This window comes from Mus musculus, chromosome 11 (genome assembly GCF_000001635.26).
Source record: "Mus musculus strain C57BL/6J chromosome 11, GRCm38.p6 C57BL/6J".
NCBI lineage: Eukaryota > Metazoa > Chordata > Mammalia > Rodentia > Muridae > Mus > Mus musculus.
Window position 1 is genome coordinate 34,514,276 of NC_000077.6, and position 19,635 is coordinate 34,533,910.

A 19,635-nucleotide genomic window follows, 5' to 3' on the forward strand; every position below is an offset into this window, starting at 1 on the left:
CCGCCCCCCCCCCCCCCCCAGTGGAGCCCTTGGTCCTCATGATTCTCAGAGCAGGATGCCAGCTCAGGCTTTTAACTGACATCAGACAAAGCACACTGTCGGTATTGGGTGGCCAGGGGCACGCACAGAGGAACCTTGTAGCATGAACCAACCTGCAATAGGATGGTGGTCTTGTACTGACTTTTCATCAGGTTGTTGATGGATTCGAAGAGCCGTCTCATGGATTCTTCAAACTCCATCTGCTCTTTGCCTTCGTAAAGCCTGTGAGAAGACATCTGGGTCATTTCTCAAGCCAGCTAGCAGGACATCTGAAAGGGGCATGCTAACCAAAACCTCCCTTTCCGATGTAGACAAAAGGTAGGAGGTAACGGCTCACTGGGGAGAGGGAGGAGCAGGTATTGTAGCTATCTGAGAGGAACCTTGGTGCTGTGCATTGAACAGACACCTTGGGACTCACAGAGCATTAGCCCCAGTACAGGGGAACGCCAGAGCCAAAAAGTGGGAGTGGGTGGGTAGGGGAGTGGGGGACTTTTGGGATAGCATTGGAAATGTAAATGAAGAAAATACTTAATAAAAATATTAAAAAATAAATAAAATAATAATAATAATAAAGAACCCTGCCCTTCTTCTACCTTCCTTCTTTTACCTTGGAGAACCACAAAGAAAGGAATGTTATCTGAGCTGTGGACCTTGGATATTGAAAGTCTCCTGGAAACCCCAAGGAGAAATATTTTCAAGTATGCTGTTCCTTCTACTCAGCCACCACCTGCTGATCACTTGAATTCCTACAGCCAGTTCTAGGGTCAGGGCCAAAAGCTCGCCTGTCCCCTCAATTCTGCCCCCTTATTATGTACTTCAAAATTGTCTTCCTCTGATTATAAAGACCTGATGTTATCAATGTAAAACCTAGTGTTGGCATAACGGAAATGTGTAATTTACAAAACAGAACCTCCTTCCTTTGACCAAGATCAGCTATTGGGAACACGGTGGTGTTTGTGCTTCCAAAGACTCAGGTCCTTTCCTAATACAGACGTGGGCTGCTGCCTGGAAGCTAACTTCCTCACCGAATCTGAGCCCCTTCCCCCAGCCTAGGAGCCTCGCTCTGCCCATGGCTTCTCCAAACAAGCTTTTTATCAACAAGCATGAAATATCCAGAGCCTAATCTGTGGCATCCAGTGTGATGTGCACACAAGAACACTCTTGTCCTCAGCCTAGATAAAGAGCACCTCTCCTGTCACAGCCCACACGTCAGGAACCAGTCTGAGCCTGTTCTGCTAAAGGTGCTTTCCTGAGATAAAGCTCTGACACACTTAAAGGGGTTGTTTGCTCCCTTTGCCTAACAGGCTAACCAATCAGAGCCACTTCACTACTGTCTCTGTGAAATCTCTACCTGCCCCTCACCTGCTTCTTCCTACCTCTCTGTGTCTCAGCTTGCCTTCTTCAGCTAAATTCTCCCTCTCCCTCTCCCTCTCCCTCTCCCTCTGTGTGTGTGTGTCTGTCTACCTTTCTGTGTCTCAGCTTGCCTCCTTTAGCTAGACTCTCTCTAAGTCTCTCTCTGTGTGTGTCTATATCTGTGTCTCTCTGTCTGTCTCTCTATCTCTGTCTCTGTCACATGTGTGTGTATCTCTCTGTCTCTGTGTGTGTCTGTGTCTGTCTACCTTTTGTGACTCAGCTTGCCTCCTTCAGCTAGACTCTCTCTCAATCTCTTTGTGTGTGTGTGTCTATCTCTGTCTCTCTGTCTCTGTTTCTCTCTCTGTCTCTGTCAGTCTCTGTCTCTCTGTCTCTCTGTCTCTGTCTCTTTCTGCATGTCTTTCTCTTCTCTCTCTCTCTCTCTCTCTCTCTCTCTCTCTCTCTCTCTCTCTCGTGTGTGTGTGTCTGTGTATGTGTGCGTCCTATCTATTACTGCCTCTGTCTCTATCCCCCTATCTCCTTTCTTTCCCTCTGGCCCCCTTTCTCTAAGGCCATGGCTCTCTTTGTATCTCGTCTCTCTGTCTCTCTTCCTTCCTTCCTTCCCTGCTAGCTCATCTCTTATTCTTTCCACTGCCCATAATGCCTGGACATCATCAATAAACTATGTCACCCTGGCTCTTTCTGGTCTGTAGTACTGACTTTGTTCACTCTCTTTCAGTCTCATTTAACCGACTGTCTTGGCTGCCCAGCATATCTGCACAGATGTCTTCTCTCTATAAGGCACCTTCCCCTGTATCTGTACATGTAATGGAAGTGGCTCTGAGCAGGTCATCTTAATGAACCCGCCTGCTCCACTCACAAAGATGGTTTCTAGCCACATTTTTCTGCAGAATGACCTGCCCACCACCTCACACACACACCCTAGTAACTGAGTGGTCACATAGAATTCCCTTCCCCTGCCTGTGGGTTTTGGCATTTTTATTAAGGGAAAAATTATAATAGGTTTTGTTGGAGCAGGAGAGACGACTCGGTGGTTAAGAGCACTTGCTGCTCTTGCAGAGGTCTTGGGTTCAGTTCCCAGCATCCTCAGTTGAAAAAAAAATCTGTAACTTCAGTTCCAGGGGATTAAATGCCTTCTGATCCCTAGGGACACTGCATACATGTGATAAACTAACATACATGCAGGCAAAATAGTCATACACATAACATATAAATAAATCTTCTTTTAAAGGTATTTTGTTGAGTCATCTTAAATACCAGAAGGGAAATGTTCATGAACTCCCCTGAAGAAATCCTGGAGCCCATCTGTGTTCCCAGTTGCACACATTTCATTAAGTTGATTTGAGGTTTGTAAGTTGTACAACTGCCCCTATGATAAACTTCCTTTTTGCATAGGCCAGCCCTAGTTGCTTTTGTCTCAGCTTCTCGGTAGACAGAACTTCAATGAATGCAGCTTTTTCTTGCAGTTCTCTGGGATTTGGTTCAAAGCCAAGAGCTCTTGGGATGCCTAGTAAGCTGTTAGCTCGTGTCTTAACTGGACAAATGAAGAGGTAAGGGCCAGAGCAGAAAAGTGACTCAGAGCCACCTTCACTGAGATGGGAAGGATGAGGGACTTTCAGCACAAACCAAGGACTTCCACCTGAACACTGCCTTTGCAGAAGACTGATTTTTGTTTTCACCAGCAAGAGGCGTGGTTCACTCGGGGTTGCAGGATGCACTCATTGCTTGAACCAGTGCTCAGCATTCTCTTCCTATGCTATGGGAGTATAAACATAAACGCTAAGGCAGAAGATGCTAATCCTATGACACAAAGAGTTGGGGTCCTTGCCACAATGGGACTCTCAGCTGCTCCTTTTACACATATCAAAGTGAAGTATCTATGTACCACACTCAAGTCAGGGATAGAAACAAGTGCTGTACCTGACTGGCTTTCACCAGGGTTGTAGAGTGACATGTATCAATGTAGGCAACATCTAGGATGGATGACCTTGTTACAGACGAGAAGAAAGGAAATAGGAATCTACTTCCTGGAAATGGCTTTGAGGTAGAGTCGTATTCTTCCATATACTGGTAAAAATAAAAATCTACTTTTTGCAGGGCGGTGGTGGCACACGCCTTTAATCCCAGTACTTGGGAAGCAGAGGCAAGTAGATTTCCGAGTTCGAGGCCAACCTGGTCTACAGAGTGAGTTCCAGGACAGCTAGGGCTACACAGAGAAACCCTGTCTCGAAAAAAACAAAAAAACAAAACAAAAAATCTACTTTTCTGGACTCAGTCCCTTTGTTGATAAAATGGAAGATATAATGTTCATGCAAAGTTTTTTTTCCCAAATATATATATATCCATTCATTTTTTAGTAAATGTGTATGAGTGTTTTTGCCTGCATGTATGTACCTCTTGTGTGCCTGTTGTATGTGGAGGCCAGAAGAGAGTTTCAGGTCTCCTGGAACTAGAGTTACCAAATGTTATGAGCCATCATGTAGGTGCTGGAAATGTGGGTCTTCTGAAAAAGCAGCCAGTGCTCTTAACCACTGAGTCCCACAAAAGTTACTTAGAGTATTTTTAAAGAGAGAGAGAGAGATGTGTGTTGGGTGCTTAATAGTTTAGCTGGTACTTAATAAGTACTTAACTAAACATCAGCAATCACTGTTGCTCAACAGATGTGCTCTTGTTGGCAAGTTCTCTGATTTGAGCGTAAATAAGTAAATAGAATATTTCAAGTAGTTAGGGACTAAGGAAAAAGACATAGGAGCTTTAGACTACATGGCAGTGTCAGCCAGATGAGAGTGAGGCAGTTAGGCATGGGGAGTTCCCTAAGAAGCCTGAAGGGAAAACTAGAAAAAGCTGAGATGCTGTAACCACGGCCTTCACACCAAGGGCACAGCAGAGGGGCTCTACATCATTTCTAGTCCTCGCTCTGCCATTGCTTCATGAAGGAAAATGTTTCTTTTTCTGGCCTAGAACACTTAGAAAGATGCATCTGGAACTAGCTGACTCTGCCAGGGAACAAATTATTGAAGGGCCCCCGGGGCCCTGACCACAAGGAAAACTGGAACAGCTTGGGAGGCGGGGCTGCCAGGTGTGTACTCCAGCCAGAGCCAGCACTGCAGCTCCCGGGCTTGTGTAACCAGTGCAGCATGCTGGGAGACACTGCACAGCTGAGCACTCATTAAATGCAACAGGGCCCCACATGGCATGCACAGAGCCTGTACCACCTCTTCTGCAGGGACATAAAGCCTCAGCATAGACTCAATACCCTGGGTCCTGAGCATCAGCCCGGGAAAGACACCTAAACGATGCAGCCTTCGGCTGGGAAAAGACAAAGGGAAAGGGTCCATTAGTTTCTGTATCTCACTCACTTATAAATGCTCTGACTAAACCATCCTTACACGCAATTCCCCAACAGCTTCCTGACTCTCTGAGGGAATATGGATTTTTAGAGAAGGCTTTCTAGGTTCCCAGCTCTGCTCAGTCTGTCACTTATGAGGGGGTGACTCAGGATCTGTCTTAACTAGTAAAATTACGCTGCTCCGTAGGGTTTGTCTAAACATCAAACGTAAATGGAGGATCCCGTGACCTAAAGTGGGACATGGATAAGGTGCTTCCAATGTAGAATACTTTCTGGAGTTACAGCATGTGAATAATAAGATAGCTTGGAATAGACAGGAAAGTCATTTACAATCCATCTAGACCTCATACACAAAGTATGAAGGTAATTTTATACACCACTTCAAGTAATTCTGTGCAGAAAACAAAGTTTGGGTATGGAATTTTCCACATTCAGAACCAGGTTAGCCCTCCCTAAGAAAAATTTGGATTTTTGAGCATTTGAGATTTCAGAAGTTAGGATGATGGACTCTGCACCACATTATGCATATAAAACCATCGGCAAGCTGGAGCATAGTGTACAGTTGGCAAATATTAGTTATCATCTCGCCACACTCCAGTTTCTCTTCTGGATCCATCTTTTGCAGCTTCCTGAGTCTTACAGAGAAAGAGGTCAGCATCTCCGTGAAGCCTGCCCCTCACTGAGTACATACCACGTGCCAGGCCGAGCACTGGAAACTAATGAGGAAAAACTTAACATGATAGCCCACACGTCCATAACTGACCACCATACACTGTGAAAAAGCAGACAATAAAAGTCTGATCAGGCACTGTGCTGCGACTCTCATATAGACTGGCTCATTTGACAAGACCTGTCAGTATCTGTACCACACCTGGGGAAAAAGAGGGGTTTAAGGAGATGTGAGGGAGCCTGAGCTCTGGATGATGCTGTCACCTCCTTGGTAGCTTCTCTCCCTCTGCCTTCATGTCCACTCCTATGTTACCACCTACCACCGCCTGTCTGTCTCACCTCCTCTCCTTGGCAGTACCAGAAATGCACCCCAAGTTTAGCCCTCTGTCCATCACCCTTCCTATTAATCACCCTGTCACATTCTTGCCTTAATTTTTTTCTTGGCAAGGCGCACACCTCACTTTTCACAGAAGTCCAGGGGGGAAGATTAAATTAATTGAAAGCTTTTTAAGTGAAAAAAATCTATTTTAAATGATTTCATGATCTTTTATGGAGCCAGCTAAGTTAATCAAACAGTGAGATCACTGTACTGTTTTGTTATCTTGCACACAAGGTCAGGATACTTCTGTGCCCCGAGATAGGACACCAGGCAATCAGGGAATCTTGAAGAGAGCTGCCTCCTTACGGTGAGTTCCCGTGTTGACTGATACACACTCAATACACCCTTCATTTCCAGCACCGTAACACCTGTTTTTCATGATTAATTGTGTGCTTTCTCCACTACTATAGAATCCCCAGGACAGATACAATGATACTTTTGTATCCTAAGATTCTCATCTCTAGCAACAGACCTGGACCATGGAGAGCAAGTTAGCGACCAAGGATAGGTCACAGAGTATACAAATCTTGCCCCTTGACTGTGGCTCTGCAGATCACATCTCAGTAAGCCAAACTGTTCTTCTCACTTCAAGAGCAGCATGCTCTCCAGCACGGCCTGAAGAGTTCTCTTTGGCTATGCACGCCGCATTCGTATCTCCTTCACTACAAAGAACAACTACCAGGAGCTGCTCCTTACTAAGCATTTCCTAGGTGCTTTGTGATCTTTGATCACCATAGCAACCCTATGATACATTCGCTATCACCATTAAGTAATAAGGATGTGGAGCAGTAGTTCTCAACCTGTGGGTCTCAACCCCTTTGGAGAATGAGTGATCTTTTCACGGTGGTCATATATCAGATATCTTGCATATCAGATATTTACATTATGGTTCATAACAGTAGCAAAGTTACTGTCATGAATATCAATGAAATAATTTTATGGTTGGGCATCAACCCCGACATGAGGAACTGTATTAAAGGGTCGCAGCATTAGGACGGTTGAGAACCCCTGATGTAGGGACTCAGCTAGGTTTCATTCAGTAACAAATGATGCTTATGAGTGCATCAGACTCCACATCTCACCCCTTTATGCACTAGGTAATGTAACCACGAAGAAACAGAACCCAGCAATGGACATCATAGGAGCTGGAGCAGGTAGGCACATGGAGGAGCAGCATCAGCCCCAGAAATGAGGGAGGAAGCTGGATAAATGACCCTAGCTCTTTTCTTGTGAAGCTCCAACTCCAAGGTAACGCCACTGAGCTCCTACGTCTGAGCCCCAACACTTGTTTTATTGGGACAGCCTGTGCAGTGAGCATCTCCTAGTTTCTAAAGAGAGATGGCTCTAGGAAGCCAGAGTCAAGGGCTTGAGTATATTTTGTCTTATTCTCTCCTTTACCCGCTTCTCCATCTGTCTGTATCTCTCCACCCAAGTTAAGAATAATTACAGCCAAACAAGTTGTCTGAGTCTATCTGGAAATTATCCTTCCTCGCACTTATCAATTCTTCCAATAGAATGAAGGGCAATGCACTCTGCAGGGTTGTTTAACATCAGTGCAACCTGGCAAGAAATGGGACCCTCATGAAAGTGAGGGTCTCATTCCTTAACAGCCTCCTCCAGGAAAGGTCACTGTCACCACCCCGTCCTTTCCTATCATCAAGACACATACGCCTAAAGTACGATCTTGCTGGTTGAGACATGGAATTTTGGTACAACAAGCTGGAATTCTGATATTTTGCTTAATGGTAGCCAGAGAAGATCTCATTTGAAGAGTGACATGCTTGAAGAGTAAACAGTTATTCTGCCAGAAGAGAATGAAGACAGCAGAACTCTATGAGGGGTGGGTGAATATGCTATAGCGGATAACGGTATTCGTCTCACCCTGAGACTGCCACACTGGCACTATTTCACTGAACACCAACAGCAGCCAACAGGCAGGGCTCAGACAGACTCCTGGTGCCAGTCCTTTTGTCAAAGACAAAATTATTTGTGCTTGAGTCCTTGCTTCTCCAGAGGGTGACAGTGAAAGAAGGATCGCCCCTTAGGGCAAACTGCAAAGAAGCATCAGTAAAGAGCCCTTCTATAAATCACCCCAGGGGAGAATGATTTGTGGATGGGAGGAAAGAAGGCAGACTCCACATCTAGAGAATCTGCTTTGAAGAGATGTCTAGATTGAAAGCATAAAAATTAATGTAATCACTGAAGAAAAACCACCTCAGGTGAAGAGTAAACAGGCTGAATAATAATATAAAAATAGATGCTAACAATATGGGGGGAAAATGAAAGAAAAATAGTCCATCCATAGCGTTCACTTTACTTCTAAATTATGGCAACCCTGTGTGATAAATTAATAGTTAAGGAGGTAATAAGATTCGAGCAAAGCCTTGGAAGGAACCATAAGTCATGAGCAGACGATGACGTGTGTCCCATGCCATCCTTCATCCTACAGAGAGAAGCCACAGGCTTTATATCATTTGGCAGGAACCACTGAGTCACATAATTCTGCTCTTAAGTAAATTTCTCCATTAGCGTGAAAAATGGTATCCCAGGCATTTTTACTCCGATATAATTAGAAATTGAATGTTCCCAAACAATGTTTCTAAGGATAGAAACACATCTATACACTCTTTCATGCTTCCAGACACTTGGAGAAAACTCTAGATTGCGTCAATGACTTAAAAAAGATGCTAATCTCCATTCGTGTCTTAGCTTATGTTCTGTGGTCCAGTTGGTGTAAAAATGTGGATGCCTAAAAGAAACTAGTTATTTCCTGCATGGCTTACCATCTTATCCAATAGTTATTTCTTTTTAATAAGATACTAGGTCACTACAATATCTTAAATGATAACAAAGAGTAAGTTTTAAAGTGATTATTCACAGATGCACAACTAATAAAACTAGAAACCAACATTGGCTTAGGGTTTCAGTTGCTGAGATGAAACACCATGACCAAACAGAGGAGAGAAGGGTATTTCATGTATATTTCCATATCACAGCTCATCATTGAAGGCACTCAAGATAGGAACTCAAACGGGGCAGGAACCTAGAGGTGGGAGTTGATGCAGATGTCATGGAGGGGTGCTGCCAACTGGCTTGCTCCTTATGGCTTTCTCAGCTAACTTTCTTATAGAACCCAGGACCATGAGATGCAATGGACAGGGCCCTTCCATATCAATCACTAATTAAAACCAAGCCCTCTCCACAGGTTTGCTTACAGCTGAAGCTTATGGAGGCAATTTCTCAATTGAGAGTTCCTATTCTCACATGTTTCTACTTGTGTCAAGTTGACATAAAAACCAGCCAGGACAAATGTATTAAGTTGGTAATTTTGTTACCTCTTAGAACAGGGATGATAAGTGACAACTGTCCCAGTTATGCACATACTGATTAAACCAAAAGAATATTATAGGTTTTCACAGGAAAGTTACTCTTTCTTGGGAGTGTGTGAATGTATCTCCCCGCCCCCTTTTCTGCAGCTTCTTTTTCTATAAAGTCCTTCCTGGCTTTCTTGCTTCAATAGGGAACCACAGCTGGTGCTAGGATCTAGCACAAAGTCACACAACTAAGAGCAGATTCCCTGGATGCTCACAGGATAATCTTATTTTTTTTCCCCTCCTGCCTCCTGGTTTCTGGCATTGACTTCGGCTAGACAGACAATTACCCAAGAAATGTCAAGTTATTATTGCTCTAAGCTGTGGTCATGCCTAGAGCATGCAAACCTTGTGCTTTGAGTCCCGGCTTCCTGAGAGGGACAATTAACCTCAGGCTTACGGCTCTGTTCCACTGTGAGCCCTGGCATTTGGTGTATGTAGTTAAAAACAATTCTTTAACATTTTCCTTACTAATACCTTGGATCATAAAAAAAAAATACCTGCTCAGTAAAACTTGAGGACATCCAAGGAAAATCAAATTCAAAAACACACTACAGTTTCCACTGGACAAGCTTCACTTCAGTAACAGCAAGACTGCAGGCCAGGAAGTGGCCACAGAGGGAAATTTAGCTGGAGGTGTGATGATGGTGTGAGTCTCCAGGAGTGAGCTAGAGGCTAACAGCGGCACTAGTAAAGTCTGTGACCTTCAGTAGGCCACTCAACTCGGATCCCTAGTTCCCCCATCTCCAAATACACTGTTGAATTAAACCTCTGGGATTCACATTCTCTCTCTCCCTCGCCCCCTCTCCTCGCTCACTGCTACTGCTGGAGAAGGAATACAGATCCTTGGGCACATTCATGAAGGCATGTATGTTTCACTGCTAATCTACAGTCGAAGCCCCAAATCTCAGGGAACTCCTCTGGTTTTATCACCTCTCCTATCTCCCCCCACTTCACCCCACAGCACAAACTCAACACTCAGGCCACAGTCTGGGTGCCACTTGTTCAGGAGCCCCCACACCCAACCTCCTGGCAAGATTGATCTCATTAGCATACCTACCACACCACCTCCCCTTGGTTGATGTGCACCCACAAAATTGTCTGTTCAATGCTTGTTCCCCACTAAACTAAAAGTGTCCATGATATTGTGAGTTGAGATGATTCATGTTTGCATCCTGGGACCTAGCGCAGTGACCAGCTCAATATGCAGTTGTCAGTGTTTGCTTGCTAATGCTGACCAAGCTGTTACTCCAGACAGGCATTTTCACTTATTTGAAATGGAAACTTGTGTTATCAATTCAGGTGCTTAAAAGAGGAACAGAGTCTTAGGGGCTAATGTGCATGGAACAGTCATGCACTGTGTCATTGCTGAGTGTTGAGGAAGAATAAATGCTAAGCTAAAGCCTTCGACGCTGTCAGCTCTAACAGCAGTCATAAAACTCCAGAGAAACACCCGTGTGCTAAAAGGCTGCTCATATATATTTCCAGGCCTTGATATCAAGTATGAATTAGCAATGGATTAGGCATTCTTCCTGTCCAGCAGATGCCTAAGGAAGCTGGCTCGGGATGGCGAAAGCCCAGGCTCAGGAAAGCTGAGCCTGGAATGCACACAGCAGATAAAGGCTGCAGAGTGTAAGCCAGGGGAAAGCCTTCAACGTGTCTGTGGACTTTTACAGTTTAGGAGACACCAAGTTCTAATATTTACTGTAAATGGGGAGGGCAACAAATTTCATATAAAATCCAATCAAAGTAGGAAATATTGATAGAGAAAGAGATACCTAACCCAAGCAGGTAAACTTTGCAGTCCAGAGCAGCAGGTTTTTTAAGCATCAGATCTTGCTGACTCAGCAGCACATACCTGGCCTGAAACCAAATGAGGACGGCAATCGAGTTATCTCAGGGAGAAAGCCATAGGAAAGGGCAGGGAAAGAAAAACCGAAACACGGTTGCAACCCAGGTCTGCAGAGGAGGGCAGCTTTCACTGTATTCAAGCAGGCTTGCTTTCACGAGGTAATCAGTCACTGACAAAGACAGGTGGCAATCACAATGCAGCAGTCACTGCACCCATCCCTATACAGGCACTGTGCATAACCATGATCCAGTCATGATGCAACACAGTCACTATGCCCAGTCACTCACTATGCACAGGCACTATATATAGGCACTGTATGCAGTCACTATGCAAAGTCACTGCACAGATACTATACACAGTCACTGTGTAGACATTATGCACAGTCACTATGCACAGTGACTATACACAGACATTATGCACAGTCACTATGCAAAGTCACTGCACAGATACCATACACAGTCACTATGCACAGTCACTGTGCAGTCACTATACACCAGTCATTCTGCATAACCACTATGCAAAGACTCTATACACCAGTTATTTTCCACAGTCACTGCACAATCCATGTATGGTACGAACTAAAAATCAACACCCAAACAAGTAAATCAGCAAGTGTGATGTGCGTTTCACAGATAAGTGGCAGATGCAAGGACGGCATACATCAGGAAGATTTGGCCAAGCCAGAAAAGACTGGGATGCCAGGACATAGGCCTTATGGTGACAGAGGAAAGCAGAAAAATAATAAGGAAAAAAATCAGGCCATGAAGAAATAGAAGGGAGCGGGCACATCAAGTTAACTGGCCCTCAGCAAGAGGGACTGGCTGAATTCAAGGGGTGAAGGGCAGACCAGGCCAGAAGGCATCAGGCTGCAGGGCTGCCAGGACCAGAGCGGCAACCTCGCAGACGCTTAGCTCTTCATCCCCAGAGCAATGCAAAGAAATGAACTTTGGGAGTTGGGGTACAGCAGCCCCACCCCCTCCACCTGAAGAGTCACTGCCTGCAGTTTCCCTCGCCTTAACTCTGGGGAGACAGCTGGGGAGAGGATGAAGGAAAAGGGGGGCACACTCACATCACCCCCATTCCACTATATTGTTTCTGTTGCTGTGTTACTGCTGGCTGTTGTTCTTAATCTCTTACTATACTTGTGTAAAAGTTAAACTTCATAAGCATGCATAGCAAAAAATGTACAGGGTCCTGGACTTGCTTTAGTTTCAAGCATCTACTAGGCTCTAATAACCAGGGTCTTCGACTGTGTACTCCATGGATTCAGAGACAGCAACCCTTGCTCCAAATTGGTCCCTGGAAAGACCCCTCTGGCTACAATGCAGACTGAAGTTTGTAGACCTCTACCACTGACTGCTTCAGTGGACAAAATAGCCCAGGAAGACTTGCAAATGCAAACTACTGCCTCATGATTCACATTGAATCATGAGGGCCTGGAGAGATGGCTCAGCAACTGAGAGGACTAGCTGCCCTTCCAGAAGACCTGGGTTCCATTCCTAGCATTGACATGACAGCTCACAACCGTCTGTAATTCCAGTCCCTGAAACTCCAGCACTCTTCTGCCTGGCTTCCACAGGCCCAGTCATGCGTGTGGCATACTCACATACACACAGGCATAAAACTCAGATACATAAGATAAAAATAAGCACATCTCTTTCAAAAGTTGACTTTCAAAATTGTCGAGAAAGCAAGGGATCCACACAGAATAACCCAATGCAAAGTAAAATAATAAATCCAGCCTCGCCATGAAGGAGTCTGCCAAACCCCAGTAGTGTCTTCACAGTGTTGATGGCTTCAGGGAAATGTGGACAATGTGATGTTTCCTTGGGCCTGCTTATTGGGGGCTGTTATAGTTCAGGGAGAAAGTATCTCCCACCAAGGCCTAATTGTAGAAGGCTTGGACCCTAGCTGGTGGATCTAATCACTAAGAGGCGATGGGGTCATGAGGGCTCTGATCTAATCTCCTGATCAATCTATCTATTGATTCTTCATTTGATGGCACTATTGGGAAGTGGTAGAACCCTTTGGAGGCCAAGTGAAAGGAAGTAAGTCCCTAAGGGCGTGTCCAGGGGCCAGCTATCTTATCCTGGCCCTGCATCTGCTCTGCCCCATTCCTTCCCAACCACCATGCAGTGAGGTATGAAGACTGGTCTGCTACACATCCCTGCTCCAGAGTGGTCCTCCTCATCACTAACCTGAGATCAAGGCAATCAGATGGCCACTAGCCAAAATGCTTGAACCCATAAGCCAAAGGGGATAACTCCTCCTTTGTGGTTTACGTCGGGTATTTTGTCCGGAATGAGTAGCTAACTAAGAGACCCTGGCTAATGACTGTTCTCCCAGTCTGGAACACCTTCTCTGTAAGGAAGATGGGAAGATGTGGATGTCACTGAAGGGAACACTGAGGAGGTTGCTCGTCCTTAGCTCTGAGTAAGGGGAAGAAAAACACATCTCTGCTGAGGATTCTCAGTCACAAGCTAGACTTCTTCTGGGCTCTGTGTTTATGTTCTCCATGTATCCAGAAGGAGAACATTTGGTTAAAGAGGGCTCTGGTTGGAAATGCCTTTAGTTGGCAATGTCTGATTGACACAAGGAAGTCTGATTGTCCTTAAAACTTAATACCTGAAGTCATGGATACACACAAACACACACAGCACACTCTGACGCCATGCGAATACACGCAGACAAACCCAGTGCACTATGATGTCATGCATATACACACAGGCAGACACAGCACATTCAGACCTGTGGATACACATAGACAGACAGCATACTCTGAAATCATGCATATACACACAGACACACAGAGAACGCTCAAATCTACTGCTAAGTAACACTTAGCCTCAAGAAATATGGCTGGGCTCTTCGGTGAGTGGTTTTGGGAAAACTGGGCATCCACATGTGGAAGGATGCAAGCAGATCGTCACATGCCACCTGGCACAAAGCCAATGAAAACTCGGTCAAGGACCTTATTATAAAACATGGAGATCTGAAACTGCTAGAAGAAAATATCTCAAGTTAGACATTGTTGACACACTCTGAAAAGTTCACAGGGCAAAGGAGAAAATGTGTTCACAGCCATTGTCAGCCAGGCACAGTGTGTGCACCTGTGGTCCCAGCTTCCAGGAGGCTGAAGCAGGAGGATGCTGGGAATGCCAAGTCACCTAGCACACAAAGCAAGATCTCATCTCAGAAGAGCACAAAATAGAAACAAAAGACCCAAGCAATTATCAAAAGTGAGACTCAAAAGAAGGAAGGTGGGGCTGGAGAGACAGCTCAGCAGTTAAGAGCACTGACTGTTCTTCCAAAGGTCATGAGTTCAAATCCCAGCCTCCACATGGTGGCTCACAACCATCCATAATAAAATCTGACGCCCTCTTTTGGAGTGTCTGAAGACAGCTGCAGTGTACTCACATATAATAAATAAATAAATCTTTTAAAAGGAGGAGGAGGAGAAGAAGAAAGGTAAGGAATGTAGGAGTTTACAGGATCTAGAGGCTGTCAGTGAGGCACAGTATACTCACATACAGTGAGATGGGCCACAGGGAAAAGAACATATTTTAAAAGGCAAGAACAGGGAGGTTTTCTGGGCAGGCAGATCTGAGAAGACCTGCTTCCGGCAGGACAAGCAACTTTCTCCCTGAAGGTGTCGCAGGGAAACTGCAGAACACTGCAGGCCAGGAGGGGAGTCTGAGAGGCAGCAGAGAGAAAAGGCACTACCATATGAAATGATAAAGTTAACCTTAACAGAGAGTTACCAACAAACCAAAAGACAATCAAGTCTATGTCTATGAAACCTTTCTTGTACACCTCTGAATGGAACCAGTCGCTGAGCGATTTGCACACAGGACTCGCTGAAAGTGACTCTGAAGTCAGAAATAGAAAAAAACAAACAAACAAACAAACAAGCATCGAGGCCACAGAAGGCGTGGAGGACTTCTTTTATAAATTGTTACTGAAATCATAAAATTTACATCTTTAATTATTTTAAAGGATGTATTTCCTTTTATTTTATGTTTGAGTGTTTTGTCCACTGGATGTCTGTATTGGTGGAAGCCAGGTCGGGACACTAGATCCCCTGAAACTGAAGTTGCAACAGTTGTGGGTCACCATGTGGGTGCTGGGAAAGGAACCTGAGGCCTCTGGAAGAGCCAACTGCTCCATCTTTCTTGCCCTTCACTCCTCAGTTATTTTTTAGGTATATTACTGGTACATGTTTACCAGTACAATAGTATTGGGGAATTCGTATTGGTAAAAACATCCAAAAATGCCAAATATTTAAAATGATAAAAGTATTTTATTTGTGGAGATACTCTCTAAAAGTCAAATTAAAATGCTTTGTAATAATAGCATAGCATTTAAGAGAGAAGTGAATTTCCCAAAAGTCCCTTCATTATTCAGGAGGAATGTAAAAGATATTAACTTTGAACTTTATTAAGTTAAATGTGTATGATATAATACATAGGCTTGAATATAAAGTATAACTTTTAAAGTCATAAAAGGGAGGAAGAAAATGGAAAAATTGGAAACAATCCAAACGTAGAAGAAAGGACAAAAATCAAGTGGGGGAAATGAATAGTTAAGATGGTTGAAATAAATCCAAACCATTACAATAAGATCTATTAGCCCTTCACAATGAACACCATCACCAAGTGACTATTAGCCCATAATTCCTTAAGCTCATAATGGACAGAGTAAGCACAGTGCATACGCCATTTCTGTTCAATACTGACCTAGTCTCCTACCCGGAGCTGTAGGACAGGGAGAGAAAAGAATCCAGGCTGGACTGAGTAATGAGCCTCTCCACATGTGTAGGTGGCATAGCTAAGCTTTGGGGCAGCCCAACAACCTGCAGAGAATCAGCCATAGGAGGGAAGGACCAGGCACTGCAAGACAGGAGAAGGAAGGGGAGGAAGTTGGAGCAAAGAGGACAAGATGTGGTAGATTTGCAAGGCGTCAGAAAAGGGAACAGGCTACAGACATGGAGGACTAGAAAACACAACCTCAAGAACCAGGCTCCCTGTTCTACTGCCTGCTGTTTGCTGGTTTGCGGGTCTATGAGAGCAGACACCTTGTAAGTCTGTCTCTAAATATGCTAACTTTGAGTCTCCATCGAAAGAAAGAGAGGGAGGGAGGGAGGGAGGGAGGGAGGGAGGGAGGCATGGATGCGAAGAGAATAAGGCCCAAGGCCTCAGTGGCACAGTTCCTGGAAGGGGAAGGGGAGCAGATGCTATTTCCAAAAGGTGAGGGCTCCTGTCCAGTGCTTGGGTATCTGGCCATGAGAAACTGGGAACAGCCTGGGAGCATGGCTATGGGGGCTTTAGGTTCTGCTCTTAGAGATCTCCTAATGCTGAACTGCCTCACAGTCTCTCAGCAAGGAAAAGACGAGGCATGTGGGAAAGGCTGCAGCATAGTGGTTGTCCCTCTTCACAGTCTAGAACATCATATGTCTGAACCCAAGGCTAGAAAGGAAGCCAGCCACCTAGCCTCAGCCACAGGCAGCCTGCCAACCATGTGGAGAGAGGCCTGGGGCATGGCTCAGGGCACTTCTGGTGACTCTGAGAAGTCAGCAGCTGGGACTCAGAGAGGCAGTGTATGCAGCATCTCCAAGTGGGTCCATGACTACCGGACTCTACAGAGCCCCTGAGTGGGCTTCTGTCAAGGTGCTGCTTAGGAGAGGACCATAGCTATGGTTGGCTGATGTCCATATACCCAGACAAAGGAGCAAAGGGCCAAAGCCCAGGCAGCAGCTTTCCGAATTCATGAGTGAGAACAGGTCACCCAGCACATGTTGACAGAACCGTGCTTCCTAAGGCAGATGACAGTGATGCTGGGGTCAGTCTCAGTTCCCAGACCTGTGAGTCTTGGGTCACAGGTTACCAACCCCAGCGCTTGCCCTTGGGGTGTCCTCAGCATCCCCATAACTTGCTTTGTCAGAGGCTCCAGTTCACCTGTTTTCCTCTACAAAGTAGAAGACTAATCTTTTTGGACTAGACACTCAATCTGGTCTAGAGAAGACACTGAGCCAACAGCCCAGTCACTGAGGTCACTGAATGGCTGTGGTGGGAGGGGGAAGGAGAGGAGCCCTGGGTGGTTTCTCAAGTTTGTTTAATATACAGCAAGTTCTAAGTAATTGATTGAATGAATGAATGAATGAATGAATGAAGTCCCCGTGTCTCTGCTTCATCTACATTAGGAAAATACATCTAGGAGAGAAGTTTAGAAACCTGAAGGACTGTGCCCAGATGTGCCTCATCACAAGATTCTTCACAGATTTTTTCTTCTACCCTAAAGATATAATCAACAGCAAATCCAATAACTGAATAACATATTTCTTATTAAGAAAACAAATGCTCCTTTGGGCAATGCTTACCTCTAATGCATTTAAAGCACATCCAGCTATCCTGAAAGGGCTCCCCACCCCTGAAAAGTTAGCTTGCTGACCTTCAGCCCTCTTACTAGACCCTTCTTACCCAGAATGTTCATACTTAGTTACAAGGGATTTGTGAACACATTTGCTAACTCTCCACATTATTCTGTAGCGAGCTCTCTATTCTGAATCATTCTCTGAGGAATTGTGAGCCCTGGCATTTGTCAGAAGCAGTCATTTTTGCTCTTGGGCAAGGATTTAGCTAGCTAGCTCACAGACTTCTAACAAGGAGTTAATAAGGAAAGAAAGTCGCCCACTGTTTCATCCTGGAAGAAAGTACATTTCATGTCGTCCCTGGCCTTCTCTTAACTGTCTACAGCAGATAGTCTTGTTCTACAAAATTAAGCCATTTAAAGGGACAATGGAAGCAGACAAGACCAGTGTCTTATACCTGGCTGTGAGCAGAATACGAAAAAGTTTGCCTAGCCTCCGAAGGCCACAGTTAAAGAAGTGAGCCTAGGACCGTATCCCAACACAAGGCAATCCAGATGTTTGCAACTCACGCGTGGACGGTAGGGAATCATTTGTACTTTGAGCCCTGATCTCTTTGCTTCTCCAGTGGCCTTTAGACTGGGTGTTAGGAACGATGCTGCTATATCTTGACTGTGGTTTGTATGCGTCCCACTGCGGGGTTCACAAGTTGGGAGCCTAGTCATCAGTGTGGTGGTGGTGAGAGGTAATGCAGAAACCGCCAAAGAGGAAGGGACTACCCAAAGTCCATAGGCCACTGAAGTGTGCCTTTAGAGGGGATTCCATAGTTGTCTATGACAACAGGCTCCACTCCTCAGTCATCTAGTTTTCTGCTTGCTTACACAATCCTTTCACCCTTGAAATGCTTCTGCCATAGTGATAGAACACACCATTAAGCTTCACCAGAACTGAGTTGATGCAGGCACCACTCTGGAACTGGGAACTTGCCTTGGATAGTTTGTTATATGAAAGGGCACATGTTCAAACCAGGGAGGGGTCGGCTGTTTGTTAGAGCTCCCAGCAGCCTCCATGCACTCTGATCTCACTGCAGCAACCAGGGACACTGATTCTCCCTCACCATGCTCCCTCAAAGAGCTCACAGAACATGGGTCCTCCCTATTTCTCTTGTGTCCCTGACCTTGCTAACCTGGACCTTTTGTCCTGCCCACCCCTTCAGTGGGATAGTTTCCTGGGTCATGTCCTCAGTTTAATCACATCCCCTAGCTTGTGTTCTATAGCTTCAAAGGCAGCTTTAGATGGATTTGCACAAAAATGCCACAATTTTTGTTCTCCTGGGATCCAAATCTCTGTGTATCTCAGTCTCAGAAGTACACGTCTAGCGAGCTGTGCCAAGAAACGTGTTAAACTTTTCATACCACAACACACACACACACACACACACACACACACACACACACACACATACACACACACACTTATTAATACACACTAATGCGGGACAAGTGAACCATATGACAGGGGCAACGGGCCTGGAGCTACAGTGAGGTCGAGATGTGCCCAAACCCTGAAAATCTCATCTTGAGACCAGCAGGAATAAGAATCGCTCCCTCCTCCTGTTCAAGACTTGCATGCTCTAGTGCATGCAACCTTTCGACCACCTCCCCCCCCCCCCACCATTGAGTTGTCATAAAACCTGGTGGCCAAATGACAAGTGTAAGCACCTGGAATTCCTCTCCATGCAAATGAAGCATTCCCAGCACCTCAGCCCCAGCCAGTGATGTTCACTCACTACAGAAATGCCTACCCACTCCCCAAGGTTTCTGTAGCCCTTACTAACCCCAACTAAAGAACTATAACACTGAAAACCATCTTGGATAAGGCCATCCCCCTCACCCCCAGCACTCAAGACAAGATCATGAGAACCCACCATGCCCACCTGGACAAACTCTTTCCTTTTATTCCAGCCCTGAGCACAACAGGTAGAAGCAAGCCCCGGCTGGGTAGGCACACATACACTGAGTTCATCCGTCTGGGAATCACCAAGTGATGAGTGCCTTCTTGTGTGTTCATGAGATGACTCCTGACTGGGGCTTATAGTAGATTCCAGATAGGGGCTGATCCCTGGGAAGACCGAGGTCAGACTGGTACCTAGAACCTTGCTCTTCAACCGTCAAGCAGGGGAGACATGCTTAAAGTAAAATCACCCACCAACCTCCTGTGCCTTAACCCCTCATAGCTATG

The 19,635-nt window shown here is 45.3% G+C and overlaps 1 protein-coding gene and 1 long non-coding RNA gene across 4 annotated transcripts in view; one reads left to right on the forward strand and one right to left on the reverse strand.

Annotated features, from left to right (window-relative positions):
* The window catches only part of Dock2 (dedicator of cyto-kinesis 2), a 557,091-nt gene that overhangs the window by 287,461 nt on the left and 249,995 nt on the right, over positions 1-19,635 (reverse strand). For all 3 annotated transcript variants that reach the window (NM_033374.3, XM_017314861.2, XM_017314862.2), the window contains one exon: positions 153-261. In NM_033374.3, the coding sequence (NP_203538.2) occupies positions 153-261 (109 nt within the window). The remainder of the gene's footprint in view (positions 1-152; positions 262-19,635) is intronic.
* On the forward strand, positions 259-905 carry Gm39681. The gene is made up of 2 exons (XR_872388.2): positions 259-357; positions 654-905. It is a non-coding gene; the product is annotated as a predicted gene, 39681 (long non-coding RNA).